The sequence below is a fragment of the Homalodisca vitripennis genome, chromosome 3 (assembly GCF_021130785.1).
Source record: "Homalodisca vitripennis isolate AUS2020 chromosome 3, UT_GWSS_2.1, whole genome shotgun sequence".
Taxonomy (NCBI): Eukaryota; Metazoa; Arthropoda; class Insecta; order Hemiptera; family Cicadellidae; genus Homalodisca; species Homalodisca vitripennis.
The window spans coordinates 31234212-31261484 of NC_060209.1; the positions used below are offsets into that span (position 1 = coordinate 31234212).

General features: G+C 32.8%; 1 protein-coding gene across 2 annotated transcripts in view; it reads left to right on the top strand.

Moving 5' to 3' along the window:
* Nucleotides 1–6590, top strand: part of LOC124356757 (protein sprint) — a 77589-nt gene extending 70999 nt beyond the window's left edge. For both annotated transcript variants that reach the window (XM_046807942.1, XM_046807943.1), the window contains 2 exons: nucleotides 4041–4239; nucleotides 5183–6590. In XM_046807942.1, coding sequence (XP_046663898.1) covers nucleotides 4041–4239; nucleotides 5183–5316 — 333 coding nt within the window. In that variant the 3' untranslated portion in view covers nucleotides 5317–6590. The remainder of the gene's footprint in view (nucleotides 1–4040; nucleotides 4240–5182) is intronic.
* Nucleotides 6591–27273: the final 20683 nt, after the last annotated feature.

Consider the following 27273-nt stretch of genomic DNA (forward strand, 5'->3'; position numbering starts at 1 on the left):
TTTTCCAGAGAATTCCCATAAACACAATAAAAACAACACTGATGGATTGCAGCAACTGTGAAGGTCTTTATAACGACCGATCGACTCTTGCCACTATTCCTCAAACTACACAACACTGGAACTTATTTTCCAGAGAATTCCCATAAACACAATAAAAACAACACTGATGGACTGCAGCTACTGTGAGGGTCAATATAACGACCGATCAACTCTTGCCACCTTATCCTCAAGTTACACAAAACCGATTGACCTTTCCTCTATTCCTGAAGCAACACAAAACTGGAATTATTCATATTCGTACAGTAAAAAGTAATACTTTCTATTAAATTTACTCCAGATTGATTAAAGAATTTACTCCAATCAACAAAAGTAATTGTTGTGGGGGGACTCTAGAATCTATGAATAAGAATGGATAAAGAGCCTTTATATTTTTAACTTAAGGCGTACATTACTGCAATAAAATTTTAGTAATTAATCAATTAATATAAAAGTAAGTATTCATATCCAATAACTATTTTGTGAATCAATCATAAAATTTAAGAAACTTTCATGGGCATTTACCGTACTAATAAAACTAAAAAAATTAAAGTGCCATTTAAGTCATAAAGTAAAGGAGGCATAGATAATGAATATTGAGAAAGTAACATTAACTGTGCACTTTTTTCACTGAATTTTAAATAAATTCACCATTGGAAAGCTGGAAGTCAATCCAAATTTATCCAAGTTCCCAACTCAGATTTTGACTTGAGTTTCTAATTTGTATATTTTATATATATATATATATATATATATTAATTAAATTTGTATAAAGGGCAATAGCCGAATTTAATTTATTTCAATAAACATTGAATCGCAAAAAGTACTTGCTTTTTGCGATTCAATGTTTATTGAAATATATATATATATATATATATATATATATATATATATATATATATATATATATTGATATGTATATCAATTATATTATTATACATATTATATTAAACATTACTAACATTAGTGCTACCTTGTCTAATATCTATACTGTGATTAATTTGTTCAAAACAAAACATCATGATTACCTATCTCTGAATAATATACTAAAAAGAGTCAAAAAAACTTTTACCACACCTCCAATTTGAATGTTGATTTTATAATTATAGCTTAAAACTCTTGCCAGTGATAATCAGAGCATATTGGAAGATTTTCTTTTTTTAAATTTCAAAATCAAAGTTAAATAAATTTTTATTTCCTCTGAGCAAGAATGTGATCTTCAACAATTTAATTTAATAACAATAATCGGATGGTTTGTGTTGTTTGTATGCCAGCATACTAAAACATATTAAATATCAAATTTTGTTCTGTTTAGTTAGGCTAATACTAATCTCTACACTTGTTTGACTATCCCACTGAATTATGTCTCCCTACAAGTAGAACTCTCATAAATCAAAGTGTTTAAAACAATCCTGATGCTTAAGCAAGCTTCGCTTGAGAAAACTTACAGGGCTTTACTAAAAATATCTAATTATTTAATCTCTTTACAATGTGATTAAATCCAGTTATTGGGTTTCATATTCTAAAATAAGGAAAATAAAACAAGTCTCTCACACTGAAGGCACATCTGAAATTCTTTCTCGTGATTGATATTTATCTCTTTAGAAGAGCAAGTATACTCATAGTATGATGAGCTGAAAGAACAAGAAGTCTTTTACACATCTACTCCGTCTCAGAAACTTCAAGAGAATCCACAAAACAAGATTCGTCTGTACAGTCTTCATTACATCATCTGCTTAATCTTCTTTCTTGTTCCGTGTAATGCTGGCGTATTCTGTACGGCTTCAGACCTAGCATTTGAAAACATCAAAATGAAATATTTGTTTTTGAAAAGTCAGACAAGCAACATAACAAGACACAAGTCCACCTATACAGAATACCACTGCTTAAGTTTCAAATAAAATCAGTTTGGAAACTCTGTAAACTCCATGTTTTGTGTCACTGCAAAAAAATTGAAGAAATAGTTTTACAAGTAAAGAAAAACCTCCACCATTTTTCTTAGCTAATCTTACACCAGAATCAATCGCTGCTTGCTAAGCTAAGTGATTTACCATTTCAAAGATCGCTAGAGAGATCTCAATGCAATCAGCATAAAAATGGACATTACAGTTCAGGATAGATGTTGTCATCAGTATGAAGCTGGACATTACGTTTCTGGATATATGTTGTCATTAGCATAAAGCAGGATATTATATTTCAGGATAAATGTTGTCATCAGCATGAAGCTTGGACATCACAGTTCAGGATAGATGTTGCCATCAGTATGAAGCTGGACATCACAGTTCAGGATAAATGTTGTCACAGCATGAAGCTTGGACATCACAGTTCAGGATAGATGTTGCCATCAGTATGAAGCTGGACATCACAGTTCAGGATAGATGTTGCCATCAGTATGAAGCTGGACATCACAGTTCAGGATAAATGTTGTCACAGCATGAAGCTTGGACATCACAGTTCAGGATAGATGTTGCCATCAGTATGAAGCTGGACATCACAGTTGAGGATATACTGTATGTTGTCATTAGCATAAAGCAGGACATTACATTTCTGGGTATATGTTGTCATCAGCATAAAACAGGATATTATATTTCTGGGATATATGTTGTCATCAGCATGAAGCTTGGACATTACAGTTCAAGATAGATTATATGTCATCAGCAAGGAAGACAAGAAAGTCAAAGAACGCAAACTGGAGACATGAGTGTCACCTGAATGGGCAACATAACTGTTAGAATACACTATGTTTTTTTTTTTTTTTTTTCAAAAGATATGATTATTCATATCTAATATAAATATAGAATGAGAATACAATAAAAACCAAAAGTTGGAAGCTCTCCAAATAGGTATGAGTTGCTGTCTTTTACAAGTTAAATAGAAAAAAATCAAATGACCCCTCAAGGAGCCATGCTGTTGTGGAACGATATAACAAAATCGCTCATAAAAAATTTTCATGTGTACAAATTATCAATCTCACAACTACAGTAGAAATAGGTCTGATTTACAACTGCAGTAGAGAATTTGAAGAGTTTGGGTGTTCGATTTTTAGATTCAGCATGACTAATATAGTTAGTTATTCATAGTCATTCAATTAATTAAATTTGTAATTTATTTGAATTTATATATGCATCCTTTTAGTAACAGATAATTCTTTCTCTATATAAATTTAATATATAGTTTTTTTTTATTTTTTTGGATATTGTACATCTCTCAGCTTTAATTCATCAGTCAGTATGATAATTAGGTATTCTACATAACTGTTGAGCAGAATTGACTTTTTGGGAAGATCTTTACACACCAAAATTAAGTGGCTTAATAAGATTAACCTTGGTTGTGTAATTTGTATAAGATTTCATATAAGATTTGCATTACTGAGTAGGTCCTTGGCTATTATTTATTGTATAGAAAATTAAATAATTAATAAATAGCTTACAGATACTTAAGCTCAAAAGACATGTAAATCTTTTCTTTTGATTATTATATGAGATATAAAATGTGTGGTAAATTTTCTTATACATATTTAATATGTACTGATTGATGCCAATTATTTGTTACACATTTTTGTAATGCTTATATAGTATTCTCAAATCGCTCAATCAGCAAAATTAACTCGTACTCTGAACATTTGCTAACATTCAATTTCACATTACGTTAAATATCTGAAGATTGTCAATGTATTAGGTGTTTTGAAATGGTGTGAATTTGAAAACCTATAAAATAATTGTAACACTGCATACATAAGCTTAAGAACCAAGATTATTGTTCTAGAACTAACAAAATTCAAAACTAGCCAAAAATAAATTAAAAACTAATTTACTGATCCCAATTATGAATTAACTTTCAAATAACCTAAGTTCAGCCATGTTGATTGATTTCAGGAGTGTACAGTGATTTAGTATTAAGGTTTCGGTTACATTCAGAGAGCCAGCAAGTTAGTGCTGATTCTAAGATTAGCGTATTAATATGTTGTTCGGGTGATGTTCAATAACCAAACGTATTTGTTGCAGTGGGGGAGTGGACCTATGTCAGAGTTCCGCTCTGTGTTGAAGATCGTTGTTCCGGATGAAATGAACGGTTCAATAATAACCAAGACGCTACCAGTGCGACCCAACATGACCACTAGGGATGTCTGCAAGATCATCGCACACAAGGTGCGGATCACCAACCCCCAGGACTATGGCCTCTACAAGCTGGTCGACGGAGAAGGTTAGCAATCTGTTTTATCTTTATTAGTGGAATTGAAATAGACCGTTCAAAGGTCTTTGACAGTTTTGATCACCAGTTTCTTGTAAAGTATTAAAAGATATTGGGGTCACAGAGAGTGTATTGGATTCATGTCTTACTGAAAGATAATTTTTTGAAATTACTTGCTAATAACACTTTTTATCAAATGTAAATGTAAAAGAGAACAAAATAAATTTATTTCAATTCAATTCAAATTCTCTTTATTCATGAATATATAGTATATACAATTGAATGGCGTCATAGTTACATGATAGACTTCTTCTTTATGTACATTATTTGAGGAATATGGAAAGCAATAGACCGTGGAAGGTTCAAAAATCAAAAATATATAAAAAATCAATGTTGGTTGTAAAATAATTATATGAGAGCCATGTTAACTAATATCAGGAATGTATAGTGCCAGTGATTAAGTTGTTCAACATTTCAGAATCACATGATTTAAAAAAAAATTTCTTTTACTTATGACGAACTGTGATAAATGTTATTTTGGAAGGGGCAGGAAAGAAAGTGAAGATAGCACAAAAATAAGAATTACATTAAACTCTGTTGGTGTTTTCTTGCAGAGCTATGCACAGTGGATAGATTCTTATGTTAGAGCTGTCTCTAAAATCTAAACCTATAGAGAATCAATACACTGATTAATTGATCAAATATGAGTGTTTCTCTATCTTTGTCAAACAACTCTATATCATCAATAATTAAGATGAACAAAGAAATCCAAAGGAGTGAATAAGAAGCATATTGTAATTACTCATGAAAATAATTATGTGTATTCTTAAGTGTACAGGTTTTTAAAATTGTTAAACATCATTTCCCTTTTTAAAACTCATGTTTTTGCAGGTATGCATTTCTTTGTTTGTATTGTTGAATAATAATGGACTAATAATGTGCGTTTTGTTTGCAGAAACTCTCTTAGCAGAAACAGATTGCCCACAAGATATTAAAGGGACTGTCTCCACTATAGGCAAGCATTGTATGTTTGCGTACAAACGTATCGATGCCAAGATTGCGTGGCCGCGCACAACATCTCCCGAATAACTCCAGCATGCGCAACTGATCCTGTCTTCCACCATCTCAACACAGATTTCCCACATAGTCTTTGTTATGTTGGCATTACATATCGTGCTACCGTTGTTTAGTTTCTAGACGTCCTATTTTTGAAGAAACACTAAGATTTGCAGATATTCAAATCGATATTGTACAAAATACGAGTACCTATAGCAGTTAGCTGTTGTATAAATCCAGCTAAAGTCGATGCTTTTCATTCATTTTAAGAGTAAATCTAACAAAATCTATAAAAATAAAGCATAAATAATAAAAACAAGAACTAAAAAGCAATATTTGTGGTATATATATTTTTTATTAAGAGTCTTTATTTAATTTAGTTCCACTTTCAAAGTTGTTATTTTGTATTGTAATTTGTTTTTCGTAAAAAAAATAAAATTTGCTACAGCATTAAAAAGTAGTCCATAATGTGTTATCCAAAATAGAAACAAAATCCTTTACTAATAGATGTAGAACAATAAATGATCGATCAAAATCTAGAACAGACAAGATGGATTTCCAACTTTCAAGAAGAGGCCTTAAGAGTAGGGTAGTGTAGAATCGTAGAAATTTAGTTTCCCTTTCCAAAACAAACCAAGTGACTGAACCTAAAGTATATTTTCATACCTCGATCGCGACCACGCATTTCTGATGGAGGTGTATATTTTCTATTTTCTACTAACACTAATGCTAGTCAACATTTCCCAATTGGGCCTTGTAATTTTGTTCTCAATAATTTTAAGGTTTACAGTAAGGCATTACCGCTCAAGTGTAACGTAGTCGAGTATTACTTAATGTCTGTAATGTAACGTCATAATATTACGCCTTTGTCACAATATGAACAAGCTGGAAGTCTCGATGTGTCCGTTATTAATTACATAAACTTATTGTAGAAATTTAGTTATTAGCGAAGTTAAATCCAGTTCTTTAACCCCAAATTCGTAACTAAACCATTTAGATGACTTCCTTTTTCATTAGAAATTTATTGTATATATTAAGTTAATGTATTTTAACACATTTTTGTATATAGTGTAAATTAGAAGATATTTTAATTGTAAACTTACCCCGTTCATATTGTGGCCTGGAGGCCTTTTTGTAATGATATAATAAATGTTTATATTAGTTTAATATTTATCTTTTTCTATTATTTGTAAAAATGAAATCGTTTCCTGTACCACTGATGCCAAGTCAAAACCTGACATCACAATGTTCCGGTACCAGTCAATAACTGTGGCATTTCTTTCTTTAATAAACAAATTTTGAAAGCATGGATTGTTAATTTTTTCCCTATCACTTCACTTTAAGTGCTTCTCGTACAAGTACAATAACAAAATACCACTAGCAAACCATTGATTATGAATCACAAGAAATTGTCTTGCGATTTCATTTGTGATTTAATGGAGAAGTGGTTTAGTTTGAACATATTGAGAGAATGTCTGTGGTTAACGTAATAGAAGAGAAGGCTATAGTGCAAAAACCTTATAACAATTCATTATTCTGTGTTTTTGAAATAAGTAAGTAGACATCTTGGTTGCACAACTGAACATGGTGAAATTGCTCTCAATGGTTTGCAGAAAAGTGTTTGGTGACTATGTAGGTTTTTATTTTTTGTCTAAATTTCTTTATTTTAACTTTCAAATAATCAAAATCATTGAAAATATTTAAAAGAATTCAAATAACTCTTGTGGGTTCTAGACATGCAAGTGGTGACTTCTACACACTTTTACATAGCTGGTGCAAAGAAAGTTTCTGTTATTTAAACTAATATTATTAAATGTTTTCAAAAAACTACACACAATTAAAAGATACTTTTTTAGTTCATTACACAACAATTTTCTACTTCGTGATGAAAACTAGGTTTTCCGGCTCACTCATAAGAAGTAGGTAGATTATGTGACATCTGAAATATTAGTTTAATCTCATGTGATGTACATGTATTCAATATCTCAAAAACTATTTGAAATTTGTTCATTATAAAATGTTTTGGAAATGTCAAGAGCATTCCAGAACACTTTTTGGTTTTCCTTTAGGTTCATAAATAATAAAGTTGTGAATGTTTTTAAAGTTTGAATGGTCACCATATTGAAACAAGTCTGGTGAGTCAATAGTGAATTAAAGAAAATACCATGATTTTTAAGAATTTTAGATTATGTTTAACGTATTATAAAATGACTTATTGTACATTAATACATTTTTCAACATACGAGAATGTGGTTGCAATTAACATATGGGACAATAAACAAAAGCATGACTCTTAGCTTGAACAAAGCCAGAAAAACATTTTGGGGGTCAAGACAACTAATATTTTTCCCATAATGGATAGAAAGTAAGACCCCATTTTGTTCCTGAAAAAGTTTTTGACCTGTTTCTATGTTGAGAACGATCTTTCAGCAATACTGAATTATTTAAATAATAATAATCGTTTACTAAAAAAGTAATTGAAATATTAAAAAATTGGGGAGTCTGGACCCCTTGGGCGCCCTTGCTGGCTACGATGTTGGCTCTTAGTTAAGGAACATACAGGCTGAATAAAAATAGGAGGGCAATGGTTTCATGGTAACACTGTAAAATTACACCTAAGTTTAAATATTTTCACATGTTAACAATTTCATCTTGATATTTTAACAAACGTCACAAAGATACAAGTTGCTATATTTTTTTATAGTGTGAAATGCAGGTACACATGTTCATGGTACACACTCCTACAGTATTTATGGTAATAATAACTTGCATTTCAATTAAGAACACTAAAAACTTGTTTAGTTTTAAAAATAAATTTTGAAAATCGTGCAAAATTAAAAAATTCTAGAAATTATTACCATGTTGTTACATGCCTCTGCAGTAAAGCTGGACTGATTCTAGTTAATATTTTCTTTTTTCGGGGATTAAGCAGAGGTCTCTGATTTTGAGGAAAACCCGTCTGCGGCTATCATTGGTCTGGTGCCGATCATTAAACATCTTGATAATGGGCATGTAATGGTGGACTTTGGTTGTTTTTTACTGATGTGAGAAATTTGGTAACTATTAGTAATTAGTTTGCGTGTTATAGTGGCAGAAGAATAAATGAGCAGCAAATTGCTAACACTGCGTGTTGTCTCAGTATAGCACGAAACATTTACATTTGCAATGTTGAACGATATGCATTTATTTTTTAAGTAAGAAAAATTATTTATATGTAAAAACCCATATGTGTTAAAGACAGTGAACTAACAGAGAAGCTTGTTCACATATTGGGAAATTTACTTAATTTTTATCGTTTGTATAATTTGTGAGTAGATTGCTGCAGCATGTGTACTCATGCACAAACAGTGAGCCATGTAGTGATGTGTTAAAAAATTTAATATATTACGTAGTGACCAAACTCTATTAAAAAGAAAAGTGACTGCAGTCAGAGGCTGTTACTTATGGATAAGCTTCGGAATGGGTTACTGCAGAAAATCAAGAAATGAAGTAAAAATAATTTATTTCAAACAAGAAAAATCATGTGTTTTAACCAGGAAACCCAGTTTTCAGGAGGACTGATCCCTTGCATATAAATGGATGGTTGTTGATTTTATAAACAATGTGTCTATGTAATACACACATGTACATCATTTTTATTAAGTAAATCAATCTTCATTTTAAGTCTTCATTGTTTCAGCTGATTTGTTTTGATATGTTTTTGATGGATTGCATAAAATCAGTTATTAATTTTAGTACGGTAGGCCTATTTTATTTGAACTACTGGGAACATGTAATAATGTCAAGATTGGTTAACATAAAAATTTATTTTAAAAATCTTACTTTATAGTGTTGAAATGAAATAGTGCCTAAAAGTTTAAATTTCTAAAGTGTATTTCATAAACAGTTTATTACAAAGTTGAAATTTATTATAACTACACATTTACACAAACCTGTCACAGGGGATTGATTTAAGTTTTTCAAAGAATTTTCAATGCCTCCAGTGTGCATAATTTGAACTCTGTAAAATACTTTAAATAGTTGAAACCAAATTGTACCTCAGATAGGAGTAATGCCTTGTGACTGATGTATATAAATTAATCACAACCGGCCAAATGTATACATCAACAACACAAAACTTTTGACGATTTTCACATTTCTCGTGTTGAAAATTTAATTAAAAAACAGTAGGAATAATATAGACCCCGTTGAGTTTGGTTTGGGACTGGCACTTCCAGTCTTTGAGCAGAACACACACAACCGGATTGTCTTTTTACTTCAGTAAAATGCTTATTTAAAGCAATTTAATAATTACATTTTTCAGCCTTTTCCTATGTTCTCTTGATGTGTTCAAAATTTCACACCTATATACAACCCAAGATGGGTTTTCCAATATAACTTTAAAGATTTTCTCATCATAAACAATTTTTTTTTAATAAAAAGGATAAATTATCAGACCTAACCTCTATATTTACTGGAGCTCAATATTTATTGTTAACTATTTATTAAATAAATACTATAACAGAGTAGGTCTAATCATCTCAAGAAGTATATGAATTTATTACTAAAATCTTGTTCACTGCAATAATCTTAAGTATAAGGCATTTCTTCATGCAAACCTTCCAATTCCATAGCATAACTCCACACGATCAGTGCAAAGTAACTTAAGAGTACAAAAGTAAAAACAGAGAGAGGAATTGTTGGAGCATGCATTATTTGAACAGACCTGAACACACCTGTAAGTAGAGCAGTGACTGCTAGCAGTATTAATATGAAAGCTGAACATTTGAACAATTTTGGGATTTGAGTACAATATCCAGTTACAACCATAACACCCACGATTATTTGCAGCAAACAACTCCCCATACTGTTGTACATCCAGATCTTCTCTTTCATCTCAATTCTTGATCCTTGTCTTACTAATTGTTCTAATAGTTTAACATTGTCCTGTAACCGCATCATAGCTTCTAGTACTAAAAAAACTCCAATAATAATGCAGCCATGTTGGAGCGGAATACAAAAACAACAAACCCTAACACCATAACAAGGCATTTTGCTATCACTACAAAATGATTTGGAAGTTCTAAACGATATTGTACTGCTAAAACTAGTTCCTTGAATTTATGAATACACAGCCTTCATACATTGATATTTACATTTAGTCAGCTGTATTTTTTATATTGTACCACCTGATAAAAGAATAATAAAAGATTAGTTAAAAGTGTAATTAATCTTCTCCTGCATTAAGGTGGTATGAAAGAAGTTCATTGAGCTTTTAGGCAAATGGCAGAGAAGCACTTGGAAGCTATACCAAACAGTTGGTGAATATTGTCAAAATATATATTGTTAATAATCTAGCCTCATATTATTCATACATACATTCAATAAGTATGAACAATGACAATGCCTTATAGATTAAAAGACCTGAATGCTCAACTTTTCCCTTAGCTAATTATACTGAAAGTGACATTCTGGTCATGTTTTTTTTTTTATTTTAGGGTGATGTAATCAAATTTGTAATTAGAATATATTTTTTAAGTTAAATTTATTGCTATTCAAGATAATTAAGTATTGCTATAGGACAGTTAGTCAATTTTTTAAACAGGCCCAAATAAAAACGACTGAAGATAAATGTGAAAGATTTACAGTATTTAGATGAGTTGTAGCTTTAGGGAGAGACAATTTTTTATTTATTTATTATTTAATGAAATTATACTTTTAATTCAGTACTGTTTCAAACACGTTTTAAAATATTTTTAATGACGAAATTAAGATTTTTATAAATAAAACATAAGTTAATCCCTGAAGCTATAACTTATCTACATGCTGACGAATTTGTTATTAGGCCCAAATAAAAGCAAATGCAGATAAAATCTTTAAACTTTCACAGTATATACATGCCTTATAGATATAAGGAGGAACATGTTTTTTTTTTAATTTTATTAAGAAAAACATTAAACGATATAATGTATACAAAATATATCAGTCCCTGAAACATAATTCATGTACATAATGTAAAAACATCTCTATACTTGATGGTTTTTATTTTTGCCTGATATCAAAATTTCCTGAAATAATTATAATACAGAGTAGTCAAAGAATTTGTTCCACTTGATCTATATTCAAGAAAATAATCTTAGAGCCACAAATTTAATAAAACAAGAAAATATTTTCCAATAATTGCACATCAAGACCTTGTATCCATGTAATAATGATTATGTGGGCGGCAGACATTTCATGTGGTTTAAGTTGGTTCTTTTTCCCGATTTGCAGATAACATTACAATGCTAAACCTTTTGTTTAGACCTTTAATACATTATAATCTTCTATTAATGGTAAAGCTTTTATCAATAAAATTTTAATGGTTTAATATATTTAATTGTTATCAGAATTTACTCAATACATATTTAATACGTTTAACTTATCTTCGTACACCATCACTATTATTTTCTTTTGCCACCAGATAGCACGGATGTAACCACAACGTTTAAACGGCAACAGACTGTTTTTAGGATTTGATGCAATATCTTATGGACTGATACATAATCAATGTCAATCCGTGTTTGGTGATTTTGAAGTTACCGATATTGGTAAATTTCAGATCTACATTTATGCTACTAAACGTGCTATAATAACATAATGATTTTTTTACTTAAGATAAGTTAAAAGATAATAAAACAAATTTTCTAGTAACAAAGATTTCACAACTCATTTAAAATACACATCGATTAAATCGTTAATAGTATTCTTAAATAGTAGCTTGATAATAAAAAGTTTAATATTAAATGTATCTTCTGTCACCCCGGTTTCAAAAATATTTTTAAATACGTCTGATATTGTTTTCGGTAGACAGAATATACAAAGTATTTATTACTGTATTTGTGGTTTACATATGAGAACGAATGGTCGTCCAAATATGGAAAGAATTAGCGTCCAAGTACGGGAAGAACAGTCCTTGTAATGTTTATGTTTGAAATTACAACTCCCAGTGTCCTAATCAATCATTTGTACTTTGATGGGTTTTTATTTTCTATCCTGAGTCATGTTTTTCGCAGCAAAATATTATTGAATTTAGTGCATGGTTTTAAACATTGAAAGAATAATGTCCCCCATATTTGAATAATTATTCTTCCCAAATTTACCAAACGAAAACTATAATTCCAAACTGAACAACACGGTTCTTAAAATTGTCAACAATTCGATTAAAATGAAATATTTTTATAATTACGAGTGATTTAATTCGGTAGAGATGTGCATCAATGACGATGAAACTACTACTACTATTGCTACCATGCACTAAATTCAATAATATTTTGCTGCGAAAAACATGACTCAGGATAGAAAATAAAAACACCTCAAAGTACAAATGATTGATTAGGACACTGGGAGTTGTAATTTCAAACATAAACATTACAAGGACTGTTCTTCCCGTACATATAATTGAAAACAGTTTCTACGCATTCTACATACACAGTGAACACATTTTTAATACTTCTATACAGAAAGCGCTTTTAAAATAAATATTTTGTGGGGTGTTAAACATGTATTCACTAATAAAACCTTACCAATTGCATCAAGAATACAACGCAAAAAAGGAATTATATTTCAAGCATTTTGTTTAGTGTGCCTGATAAAAATAATATTACCGTTGGGTATGCAAGATATACTTTTAGGAACATAAGTTTAATAACTTTAAACACCTCACTAATTGAACATTTAATGACAATAAAGCAACCGTTAATAGGCAAAACGTCTAAAAGACTTCATGTAATATGAGTATGACTTTGTAACCGTACAAGCAAACTCAAAATCATCTGGTTCTCTAAAAATCGTAGTTTTATATTAAAACATATTTTCGATTATATGTATTTAATTTTCTTATTCGATTCCTACTATCAGCTTGCAACATCTATCCATGAATATCTCATGGCGCAAAAATGAATTACATACTTAAATTGAATCACTTTGAGTTGAAATTTTGCATACAAACTCAAACTCCTTGACTTGTTATTTAAAAACATTTAGAACGATTACATTACCCGTCCTCCCCCCTACTGACCTCTGGAGTCAATGAAATGTATTGATGGATAAATACGAGTAGTAAACTTTGCATTGCTACAATGGTTGTATTAATTCTCTGTTGTTATGCTGGTTATGAACAAACACTAATTTAAACATTGTGTATATTATTGTTTATTGATTATATGGTTCTCTTTAAAATATATAGAACATGAGGAGAGTTTGAAAATGAAACAGAAGAGAAGTGTTTCCGCTTAAATATGTTAGTGATACATAACAACACAGTCACAAGAAACTCTACTTTAACAAAGTTGAAATTGATACAAACAAAATTCATACTATCTGTTTTTTAACCCACACCTTGGTCTATCTTTAAAAATCCCTCTAACTTCCAACTAGGAATAAATGCAAGATATTTTTCTACTTATTTTGAAGATCAAGTTTTACATTTTATGTTACTGTATTACAACGTTGTTTATATTATTCTTATGTCAACAATAAAAATAAAAATATCTTAATCTCTTTAAGTACAATAGTGAATGATGTAAAATGACCAGTTTTATTTCAACACCTAATCCAGAATAATCGTATTTGTCATGAACAAGAATCTCTCAGAAGTTAAGTTTTTCACCCTTTTAAGACCTAACCTGAGTTCAACATTTTAACTTCATAGTCCATTGTGTATTATGCAGGGTGTAAAAAAGTCCCGTACTGGCTTGATAACTCTCGAACGATTACAGGTAAAGCAAGAAAACTTGGTACATCATTACAGTACCTATAAATCTACTTTTTAAAGTAACTACCATTTTTTGTCATGTGAAGGTGACGGCACGCAATGAATCAGAAGAAAATCTTAAATGAGAACTTAGGTCGAGTAGTAGGTACTCGTACATCAAATTAAAAGCCTTTATTAGTAGAATACAATGCCGTAAATCCAACCTCAAAAGGTTCACTCTTTACGCTGGTTTAAAGTTTGAAACATTGACAACTGTCTTGGCTCAAGTTGTGAAAGTTAAACTTTGTAAATGAATACTTGACTTAAGAAATAGTTTTTAAGGTAGTAGACATCCAATGGAGAATGATCTAGAATGAGTTTTTTACCGTAAGCTTATCTCAAGATGTACATCATTATAAAGGGGAGATGAATGCTAAAGGGAAAAACCTGGTTTTCAGTTATTACAATAGAAAATTCTTATTTTTCAGGTTGGACATTAGACTTTACTAGATGTACATCTTACATTACACTTTAAAACCATGTACATCTTGACTATGATTACGTTTAGTTTTTTTGCTGAACTCCTTGTAGACCAGCCTCCATTGGATCTGAAGAGTCACTAATGTACGGTTCTGTAACTAAAAATTGTGCAACCTTTCTTTTACTTGAGCTCATGACTCCAACTAAAACAAGCCAATGGCATAACCACTAGGCTTATGGTTTAGAATATTAACTGTTAAAAAAAATATTAATTAAGTAAAATATTAATGTGATAATTTAGCGTTATTTACACGGACAAAGAAGTTTTACAAGTACTAGTACTAGAAATGTAACACTGTTTTTGTTGCCTATGTAATAATTGCAGGTATATTTTGCAAAATCGCTCAGGCATTTTCGAAGTGGAAAATGATGAAAGAAAAAGCAAAAAAAAAAAAAAAAAAAAAAAAAAAAATGATTTTGATTTTGATGATTTTTTGGTGTGGAAATGATTTTGAAGTGATGGTCAGAAAGATATAAAACTCTGACTCAATAACAATTCATGATTAATTTTGGTTAATTTACTACAATGTACCTGTATTCCCCCGCCTACAACGCAATTCGTTGGTGCCTCCATTTATAGCGGTCAAATTCATAGTATTAGCTTGTATTACAATCTTGCTATAAACATAGAAACCCTTATCCCGGCTGATGAAAATGTGTGTTTCAATGCTACAATGAAACTGGAAAATGAAGTTGGCGGTGGGCCTATGTGCCATTCACGGTTGTAAATGAGGCTAGACAATAGAGTTAGCGGCAAAGATGGTGTGTTTCACGATTACAAGTAAAGCTGAAAAAAGGATTCATGGAAGAAGTCAGTGTTTTAAATGGAATCTAGAAGGGTTGGTAGTGCAATCCGTACAAAACCCAAGTATAGAAGTTGCTGAGCTTTCAAGGTTACAGTGAAGCTGGAAAATGTAATTGATAGCGAGTAAATTTTTTAAAATTTAGCAATGAAACTGGAAAAGAGAATATACGGGAATTTGATGTTTTTAAGTTATTAATGAAGCTGGAAACTAGATTTGGCAGCAAAGGCGATGTTTTTAAAGTCTCAATGAAACTGGAAAATAAATTTGTCGGCTAGTCGGTGCCAAATTCACGACGACGTGTACCCCTTGGGGTGGTGCGCGCGATTTTTAACAACTGCCGTCTTGTACCCGGTACACACCGTGCTTTCGTTAAGCACGTCGTGTGCCCGATCGGGTACACGTTGCTATTCGTTTCCTTAATGCATTTTTTATTGTTTGCCTGTCTTGGTGGTTTGTTAAATTTGGCCCCACGCTTAAATAAATTCCTCAGACTATCGTGTACCCCGTTGGGCGCACGATCGCTTAATTTATAAGATAAATTAATGTGTTTGGTACTCCTTGGGGTACACTGAGAAATATTGAACAAAACATATTGAAATACTTTTATTGTGCAAAATTACGAAGCCTGCATACTGTTCTTGTCATATTTAGACGTTTAACGTTAAAAAAAACGATTACAGTTTTTTTGCCATTATTCGATGACAAATGAAACAGTCTGGAAATAAGTCGTCGTCGTAAACGTGTTTTAAATGAATCTGGGGATAGAGTTTACGATGAGTTGGGGTTTTTTAAGGTTACAATGAAGCCAAAAAGTATGTTTGTTTTAATTTAAACTAACACCTTTGTATAGTTTATATCAAAGAAAGGAATGTTTTTTTAGAATCAGTTACAGTCCAAGTAAAAATTATTATCTGATCATTTACTGTTAATTTATCTGTTAATATAGTCTGATCTTGTGATATTGCTTGTTTAAGCTATGTTCCATAAATTTAATTGTTATTTGTTCATTTAACTTGTATCAGTTTTATTTTCTATGTTTAGGTACGTGTGAGTGATGCGAGTTAACTTATCTACTTACTATAAACGATACAGATGGGTGGTCTCGACCACAAGTGATACTGATCGATTCGTTTCCATCACCGCTTTCGGCAGCATTTCATGGGAAAATCTGTAACGATTCGTGGACAATGTACAGACACAGCTCTCGCTCTCGCTGTCGATCGCTTATAGTTATTGTGTCACACTCTCAGCGGAAGTCGTCACAACACTTCCGATTTCCCATCGGAGGATGCATTTTATCCCTGCAGGAACTGAATCTGTTCTGGGGTTTAAAGAAAGTAAGCCGGGAGGGGGCACTGAGGCGTGCCTCCTTCTTGAATTAAAATATGGCGGAACATTTTCCTAACAAATACCATTCTAATGCTTCACATTACTATTACTATATGCCCATGATAAAATCGACACAGATCAAATCTTCATAGTCTGACGTGCATTATATTAAGCGTAGGTTAACCACATAATTTGAGTGCCGCGTAACTTTTATAGTACACATTATTTAGGCAATTCCTTAGTAAGAGTCAAGACATTAAATCAGCTTTCAGTTTTGTTATAGCAGTGCAAATAATACTAATAATTAAGGACTTCTTTTTTGACAAATCTTAAATCAGGGCCCTGGAAATCTATTGATATTGTTTATGAATTATGCCAATTATTAAATTAATAAAGAACTAAACAACACAGATACAAGTTTCATAGTCTGACGTGCATTATATTATGCGTAGGTTACCACCAAATTTGATTGCCGATTAACCTTTAAAGTACGCAATATTTCGATAATTCCTTAGTAAGTAACAATAGATTAAATCAAAATTCATTATTTGTCGTGGTAGTGCAGATAATACAATAATTAAGGACTTTAAAAAAAATCTAAATTAAGGGTCCTGGAAATCTATTGATATCCTTTATGAATTATGACAATTATTAAATTTATAAAGAACTACACATGTTTACCATAAATGACAGAGTTTTAAAATTGAATTGTTAAAGCGAGATTTAATTGGAATATTTGTCTTTCTTTTAAGATTCTTTTAGTATCATAAATTGGTATTAAAAATAGACAACTTATTATTGCATCGCCTGTTTACGTATCATCATTCTCTGAAGGGACTAAATATAAATGATCTATGGTGAAAGTTCAGTTGGTTTATAGCAGTAATATTCTGGAATTGGAGAGTAAGTATTTAGACTACAATACAGAAAATACTAAATATTCAGAACTAACAAAATATTAAATAGAATGGAATTGATTTAGGATCCTTGTAATCAAAAGTTGATAATTTAAAATTTTTGCTCTTGATTCGTCAGTTATGTACATTACATGAAGAACTCATAACACATTAAATTCTAGGTAGAGGTCTAGTACACAGTCTGTCTCCTTTTATTAATCGTAAACTGTGTAAAGATCGTTCTAAACAGATTCTCAGCACAAATATTCCTTAATTAAATACGAATTTTAAGTTTAGCTCCATTTTAACTTACACTTAGCGCAGCGTCTGAAGTTTAACACTGACATATTTAACTCCTGGAATCTGGAGTCAACATCCGTCTGAAGAGGTCCAAAACAGTCGGCGTTGAAGAAGCTCAAAACAAACTCTCTACATACATCAGAGACACCTAGACTACAATCATATGTAATCTATGTAATCTAGATGAAGTGGTGTCCTCATTGTCACATCGCAATTGAGGTGCGCATTCATCAAGGTTACATTTGTTTGTAGTTAGGTGTCTCTGATGTCGAAACGATGTATAGAGTTCGTTTTGAGCTTCTTCTGTTTTGGATCTCTTTGGATGGATGTTGATTCTAGTTTCCAGAAGTTAAATCTGTCACACAGTGTTCCAAGTAGACTTTAGACACTGCACTAAGTAGAAGATGAAATTGAGCTAACTTAACATTCGTATTAAATCAACCCTTCCCACCATTGCTGTACGTTATGTGCAGAAAATCTCTTAACTGTCTCCAAGAGATAATTGATATAAAAAAATCGAGTAGGCCAAAATGAGAAGGAAATTAGAATTTTCAGACTGGACGAGTGATAGCTACGGTCCCATTCTACCGTACAGTATCGCTTTGGGCTATTCCCTCAGTTTATTTGTTTACTTTATAATTCTTCAACAGGGCAACAGTTGAAAAATTAAACAGTACAAATAAATTAACACATTCAAAATCATTTGGTAATTGTCGAACAGTTACCTTATTGTAAAGAAGCTTGAGATTGGATATACAAGGTCGGTTTAAACGTGCAATAAATCAGTTATTTGTTATCTGGTTTAAAGTGTCATTGAATTTGTTGATGCATTTTCTACAAAATCTAATTTTGTCACTTTCTTGTAAAATTAGTAGTTTTTAAAGATAATTTGGATTAAATATTAGAAACGTCCACCATTTTGAAATTTAATATTTAATATCAATTTAAAATATTTATTAACGTTTGTTTGAAGTTAGTTGATTAGTTTATCAAATTCTTTTAAATAACTAAGACATACAGACAGACGGTAAACGAAAAGAGTTAGTATTTGTTACAATTTGTTGTATTTGATCGTTCGCTTTATTTCACCCTAGGAACAATTTCATAATATTGTGTAGAGTGTTTTTGCACCTTGTATACTGTAGTAATATTCATATAGTCGTGTCTGTATCAAAATAAAATGTTAGTTTCTTATATTCAGGGCCAAGCGGCCAAGTATCTTTCCACAGAGTAAATGGTTAAATAGTTAATAAATTACATATTCATTGGATTTAAATAGTTAAAAGTAAAGTAAAAAATACAATAATTGTTTTAAACAGTATGAGCAAATAAATTTACTTCCAACTTTTTTCGGGGTGTATCCTGAGACCATTATGCGAATCCTCTTAGGTATTCCACTTTCCATACCTCCAGTATGGGATAGTATAGACAACTACCTACTAGACTTTACGAATCGTTCTTGGCATTATTTTGACGTATCGTTATCAAACTCTTTTTAAGGGGGTTTTGAATGCGTCGAACAATAAAATATTAACAAGTAACATAAACAAACTTCATAATTATTCACTCCCTAAATAAGATACTAAATTGGGTTTTGAGGTAAAGAGAAATTCATTCCAAGCATTATATTGGATCCTAGACAACATGAATTTACAGCAACAATAAGGGGTACAGATAAGATCCTTGTAGGACGCCCACCTCCTGAGAGTACAGCATGGTGGGCAAATGTAGTGAATACTGTTCACATTATTATTGCTGCCTACCCAGGACGAGTGGTAGCAGGATTATAAACTGTTAGCTTTACGTCCCAGTGACCGCAAGGACCAGCCGGGGTCAAGGGGCAAGTACTGGGGACTGACTACGCTTTCTCGACGTGGTGCAATTAGTACATTTCCCTTTCTCCGGTGACAGAAGATTCACAAAAGAGACAGACGCTGCGCTATCTGGTCATGAACAATGTGTGGACATTTTGCGACATGTTATAAGTACATGCCCACTACCGGGTATGTGACTTAGTCGTCTTCGGCATGGCACTGGCGTTGGTGAGTGACGTTTGTTTGTTTGGTTATAATTTCATGTTGTAATCGAGATGAATCTCTTTTGAACAGGAGGTCTATGCATGTTTTAAATGCAATCTGTTAAAAAGCATACCCATGCAATTGTGGAGCATTTGTAGATAAAAAAAATAAGGTTTGGAAAGTTTCTAAGTCAACGATATTCACTTCTTGATGTACGAGTATTAACATTTTGGAGCATCCTTCCAAAAGTTATGTTTAAAATTGTGCTCACAATTATGCGTAATAGTTATGTATTTTTTTTTTTTTTTTTTTTAAATAAAGTTTTATGTGGAATATCTAGAAAAGCAATATAGATCAAATATCTCCATTTATTGGTTGATGCGGCCACTTTTCCTTTTTATAACTATTTGCTTAGAAAAGTTTGATTTGGGGCTGTCACATCTCTTTTCGCCAGACATCCTTTCAAATTGCTGAATACCCAATAAGTAAATTTCGTTAACTTAGAAAAATTTTAAAAACTTTCCTTTTATACTTGGTTATCCACTGCATGTACCAAACGTAACTATCACGGAAAGGGAGTTTACTCTTAGGTCACTTGAGATTAACTTAGAACAGAACAGAAACATATAAATAAATAATTAATTTACCTGAGTATAATCCACTTATTCTTAGTTTGGAACTAAATATTATTATAAACTAATATTTATTTTTTATTCAGATATTGTAAACAATGTTAAAAAACTGCAATGTAAAGCACTAGCTTTGGAAAACGTCCAAATTTAGTTAAGTTTTTTATGATGTATGTATGTATGTATTAGTTATTTAATTGAAGTCGACCAAAGTAAAAAAATCATAAATTGAACAAAAATTTAAAAAACTATTGATGAAGTTCAACTTACTAATTGGCTGCCAGCAGAAAAATGGGCTGGTAGCCCTCCATTCGAATCTGCTAATAGTCTAGACGTATCAGTTCCTGACGGTATTACTTTTGAGTAATAAATCTTGCTAAATGACAATAATAAAGCTTTATAGAAACCTTGAAGATATAAAATTGTTGAAGAATTTCTACGTGTTTTATGATTTTCCTTTCAGACAATCATTCTTAAACTACAAAGCCGTAAAATAGGTTTTATTTTTTACTTGATACTTCAACAAATTTTGTACTTGCCTTGTGTGCAAGATCATCTTAATATATATAGATACACCGTGATCAAAATATTTTTCTTCCACGTATTTTGATCACAGTTTACGTGTATGTATTAAGATGGATCTTGCACAAAACGTGAGCACAACATTTGTTTGTAGCTGTTGTAAATTATTTTTTATAACATTTGTTTATTTAATAAGTGTTAAGTGTTATATATTAATGAAAATAAAACTATCTGAAAAATTAAAAAATAATAAAAATGTACTGTCTTTAAATAGTTTAACTTAGTAACAAATAAATAAGTTGGTGTTAGCATAATCATTACAATCCAAACAAACAATCTCGGTCAAACCTTACTCACAAATTGGGATTTAATTCTCTTACAAATATAATATAATTTATTTTAATTTAATGAATGTTAGATTCGTGTATCTCAAATGAGGCTATATTAAATTTCAAAATAACTCAAGTTGGGTGAGGTTGCCACAATTAACTACCTATTATAGTGAATAGTTTCTTAACTACAGTTATTCAAGAAATCAGAAATTTTAATTTTAAAAACTAGTGCAATCATTTAAATATGTCTATGAGTGATATTCTCTTTTAACCAAATAACAGTGTTTATTTTGCATTAAACACGATTAATCATAATTTTACGAAAACGGATAGTACAGTGAGGGATACAATTAAATACGGTTATCTTTTATTATAACTAAAAGTATTATTAGTTTATATACTTGCAATATACTAAATTAAAAAATAAAAATAAAAATCATTAAATCACCTACCTGTACTCAGTTGCCCTGTTCAGTGAAGGTGGTAATTATTCAGGTGACAGGATGCAGCCTGATGGTCAGTATCGTCATTGTCTCTGCGGGACTCGATGTTCAATCAAGGAACATCACCGGAGCCAACACCACCCTTGAGGATAACCGTCAAGAGGCAGCCCCACCTGCTCATTCCATGCATCGGCTTAATCCTTCTGTCCTGGATAATTCCTTTCCTCCAGGCAACTCCTCTTCATTCTCCCCCGGCAACATCACAGACACCGCCCCCTTCCTCCCTTCAGTCATTGAACCGCCACACAGAAGCTCTCACCAACTCGTGGAACATTCCAATCTGTCAAAAACTCACCGCGATCGCGATTTCACCCCGAGTTATTTTATAGGCGAAGTAATCCCCGAGCCATATGTTCCTGAGAGGTTTCAAAACTCAAAAACGAACCAAGTGAACCGAAATTCCTCCAATACGAGTAGGTCTTATCAAAGTATCGAGCCATCCCAAACGATCATGGCCGCCAAGAAGGTTCTCCCTTTTATCGAGAAAATGAAGTTGGCTGCAGCGCTTCACTCTTCCATGCAGAATTTTGCGAGTGGTCACGGTTATTTTCCAGAATACGTTCCTCCAGTCCACGAGCCTTCGGTGGAAGACGGAGATTGCACCACTCCCAAGTACGAGACGCAATACATAGATGACGATCAACACTCGGACAGACCCAACCATTTACCGTATCAGTATTACAGAGGACAACAAAACGCCCTGCCGACCAAACCTATTACCTTTGATGATAACGCAGATGAGCACGATCCTCACTCTCATACCCAAGACTACGCTCATCACCACCAGTTCGGAAGCGGTGCGGGAGATCACTACGGCCAAAGCGAGTCTTATGGTGGACTGAGGAATCACTACGATGATCAATCGAACCCGTACAAAGGCTATCAGTTCCACGGTGGTTTGCCGGATAATTCTGAAAACAATGCACACCAAATTTATAATTCACACCAAAGTCCTCATCACGAAACTGACTTAGTCCTCCCTTCTCCCTTCTACCCTCCAGAGCCTGCACACCCCGTGAGTCATCACAAGGGGGTCGTATATAAAGTATACCAACAGTAAGTAAAGTTTCAATTTTTTTAAGTGGTGTATAGTTTTATGTGTCTAGTAATAAACGATAGCGTACTACAGTGTTAATCGATAAACATCTCTTTCGAATTAAACTGAATCCTGTCATTTCAATAGGTTATAATTTGTCTGGCTGCAAGTTGAGTGAAGAAACGGAAGATGTACGTGAGAAGGGAGATATCTGTGCTTGAGAGAGGTGTTCTCTTGCTGAACTCTCCAAGAACAATAATTAACGTTTAACTAAATATTAAGTTAGAAAGGAATGTTCGAATGCCGTACTTGTAGCAGTTAATAGCTTTTCTTTACTTCAAATTGTAACGATTCTGACATTGTGGAATGTAACTTTCACCAAGAGCTTTAGTATCTACTGCGGATCCACTATCATCTAAAAGGGAATGTTTTAGAGAGGTTTTTATAGGTTATACTAACAAATGGGTATTCCCCCCAGGAGGGTTCACTTCTAGCTGGTTTATACGTTTATACCTTCCAGTTAAACCCACAGTGGGTACAACAAAAACTGATGTGTCACTTAAATCACTAACCGCAAATATCGAGATTCTGGGGTGCAAGGGTAATTCAATAGTTCTAGTCTACTGCGTGAGATGACTGTTGGAGTTGGTGGGTTTGTTCATTAAGAGCCAAAGGTTCTTGCCAGCTTAGACATAAGGGTCTGCCTGCCACCCCCTGCCTGCGTTGACTGGAGAGGCTAGTTCAAATCTGGTTTCGATTTCTTCCGAGGGAACACGACTTGAGATTAGTGCCCTAAACGTTTCCTCATGAATCTCGACAGGAGACGGCCCCTACTCCCAATCTTACCCATCCTGAATATCCTGTCACTCCGGAATCAGCGCAAAGGTCCTTATAGGACTAGGTGCAATTTTGTTAGCTTCCTGTACTAAGAGAACAACAAAATATAAGGATTGAGGAACTAGATGTTTTCGGCAGCTATGAACACCGGCTCTTTTATACTTCTCCATAAGTTTTTTTTACACACCTCATGTTCAGTATGATTAGTATTTGATTAATGTAGTACTCATATGCAATGGATTTATAAATTTAATATTTAAATAATTACCACAATTCAGTATGTAACATTAAACTACGAGGGTCAGTCAATAAATAATAAATAAAAATGCCTTTTATTACTATACCCAACGTCCAGGTTGTAGCAGGTAGCCATGTTGCAGTAGTGATAGGGGGCAGCCAGGGGGAGGGGGAAAGCTGCAACAATGCGTGCTACTTTCTAGTGCCTAAGAGTAAATACAAGAAGTCTGAACACGAGGTTGTACCTGCAGTTGCGCAACGAATTATTTTTAACTTTTCTTGACAAACGAAGGTGTTAAACCAAGTGAAATTTTTGTTAGACTGTACAACTCAGTTTGGGGATAAGACTTTATCACGTTCTTCAAGTGTACGATTGGGTTAAAAAGTTCAAAGGCGGACGTGCTGCGCATGAAACCTCGTCACAATAGGCGTCCAAGAATCAGTTTGACTAATGTATAATTTGTGCTGTTCGTGAACTTCTTGAAAATACAGCACGCTTAATCCTGCATACGGTCGCCATTGGGGCAAATTGCCAGTGCGGTAAGCTGTCACATGGTCATATTTTTTCCTCGTCACAGAGCATCTGGGTTTTCGGAAAATTTGTGCTACCGCAGTCTTGGAGATACTATTTCCGTATGCAGGATCAAAAACAAACCCAGAGAGACATTTGCCAAAGGCTTTTGAATGGCGGCTTGAGAGAGAGAGGAATGGTTGAATTGTAAATCCCCTAATCTGTCCAGTGCTCGTTGACAAGTAAATGTGACATGGTCAAAATGGTCAGATTGCGAAGGAAGTAGTTATCTTGAAACTCGCTCCTCATCTGAAAGCCAAACCCACACGGTTGTACAACTGCTGGGAAAGTGTATGTGCCACCATCTTTTTTGACTGCAAAGGCGTTTTTTATTGACTTTTTACACGAACGTCGTACTGTGTTAACGCTGCTTATTCCTGTCAACTTCTTGAGCAAGCAGCTGACAGTCAGCGTATAGATGGACTTTACAGTGTTGAAGATAATTGGGGAGGTCAGCTGTATAAAAATTGCTAGGCCTCACACAGTTGCCTTGACCCAAGAGATCCGAATTACGCCAAATTCATTGTGACATGCTTTCTTCCTGTGAAACATTGACTTCATCCTCCCTACAGCCCAGATTTGTCTCCATGTGACTTTCACCTCTTTGGTCCTCTCAAAGAAGCACAATTGGTGGAAACCGTTTTGAAAGTGATGAGGAAGTGCAGTGCATGTGCTATAGTTTTGTGCAATTGGTTCAAGACACAACCTCAAATCTTGCTTATGAAGAAGGTATCCATAAGCTAGTTTTGACGCTGGGAAAAGTGTGTGAGAGTTGAGGGAGACTACTTTTAGAAAAGTAACATGTAATCATTGTATTGTTTAGCTTTAATAAAAGTATAAGTTAGCATAAAGTCTTGTATATCATTATTTGACTGACCTTCGTAGTACACTGCAATATTTACAATATTGTAATTTTATACAATATCCTAACTTGTGATAATTATTATACAAGTTTTACGACTGATAGTTTTATTATTGTTAAGGTGCCGCTAGTAATGCTGTAATACAGCCATTTAGAGGGAGGAATTTGGAGGATTCGAGTCAACGGGTTTCGATTACAACATTCTCTCGATGTCCATGCGATGTCCTCGATCACGATCGACACTAAAAGAGGAATCTCGTATTTTCAGGTTGACGGTTCAAGTGGCGGAGATTGGATCTCGGTTAAAGTGAGAATTGAGTGTCGGTTTTGTCAGCCAGTCAATACTTATATGGTTCGGAATCCTGGAGGAGTGCTTTTTACCACCCACAACACATTCATTTCACCAAAGAAAGTCGAATTCAAATTGAAAAATTAGTTTGTTTACATTCGACTGTTATGATAAGAACGAAACGTAATAACGTTTCATAATTCAAATTAAACTGGCAGTAAAAAGAAGTTGACAGCTATAATTCGACAAACTTTCACCCCAAAACAAACTGTGTGTTGGTAGTAGTGTCATCTGTTTACATTGCTACTGAAAATAAAAAGATAATGGCGGGCGACTTATTATGCCAAAACACCGGGAGTGAATTTAAAAGACCAGAACAGACCCATATTGACCGCAGCAACTTTTTAGTTGTACGATACACTTTCGTCATTGGGATAAAAAGGCTAACTCTTATTGTTACTGAAGCCATCAAAGAACTTCAATAAATTATCATGGAATGTGGGAGGGAAATACTAATCTTATAAAAACTGTTTCAATTTACGACTTCAGGATCCCAAACCTCTGTTCTTTAAACTTAAATCTAAATTGGATCAGGAGATTGGAATAGCTTTGAGTGACTATCGATTATCTCTAGACTGTTTATTATGTCATAGAAAAAGAATACATAGATATATTGTCCAGTTTTTCAACAGAAAATTGCGTGCGAAGCCGCGGGTAACTGCTAGTTTAAGATAATTTCCTGAAGATATGATTAATAAAAGTTGTTTGATGATTCCGCAAGGAATTTTAGGTATATAAAGTAGTAATTCGAATCATCTTGAAATCAGGCTGGCGGAAAAAACGATTAACAATCATTATGATTATTTGTAGAATGAATGTGAAATTTGACATAACGATATCATTTCCTTTCAGTAATTAAAATCACTCAGTAAAAATCGTTCAGTAATTTTTTTTCAGTTTTTAAATCCCTTAAATTATAATTCAAATACAAGTTTTCACTGTTGAACATTCACATCCTTACCTTCTGCAGTTGTTTTATTGAACTTGGTTAAGAAACTACCCAAAATTACTATAATTCTTCGTATAGTGATTCAATATTTCATATTTCTCGTATTAGTTCTTAATGTGGAAATTTATCTTAAGAGGCTTATGAAGTTAAAAGGAATATAAAGATTCGACGGAACTACCTACATGTTTGACTAAAAAAATGGTCTTTGATATAAAACACAATCATTCAACGTTAACAATTAAAGAACAAGTGTGCATTCCAAATATTTATTTTATTTTATTTTGATCTACTGAACTGAAATTTGTTAAAATAAAAAAAAGTGAAATGATCATGAAGAAACTCACATCTTCCTGGTCTACACCAAGGCCAAGAGAGTAGTAAGTTTAGACCGCTTGAGAGCATGATTGACATCATCAATGCGCGCATGCTAGACAGACGTTCCATTAGTGGAGCGCGGAAATAATGGCTCCATCCCATTGAACGTTATGATTCTTTGTAATGGATACTAACGGCTCTAATCGATGAGCGCGTGGGTTTAATAGAATCCGGCGGTTGTAATTT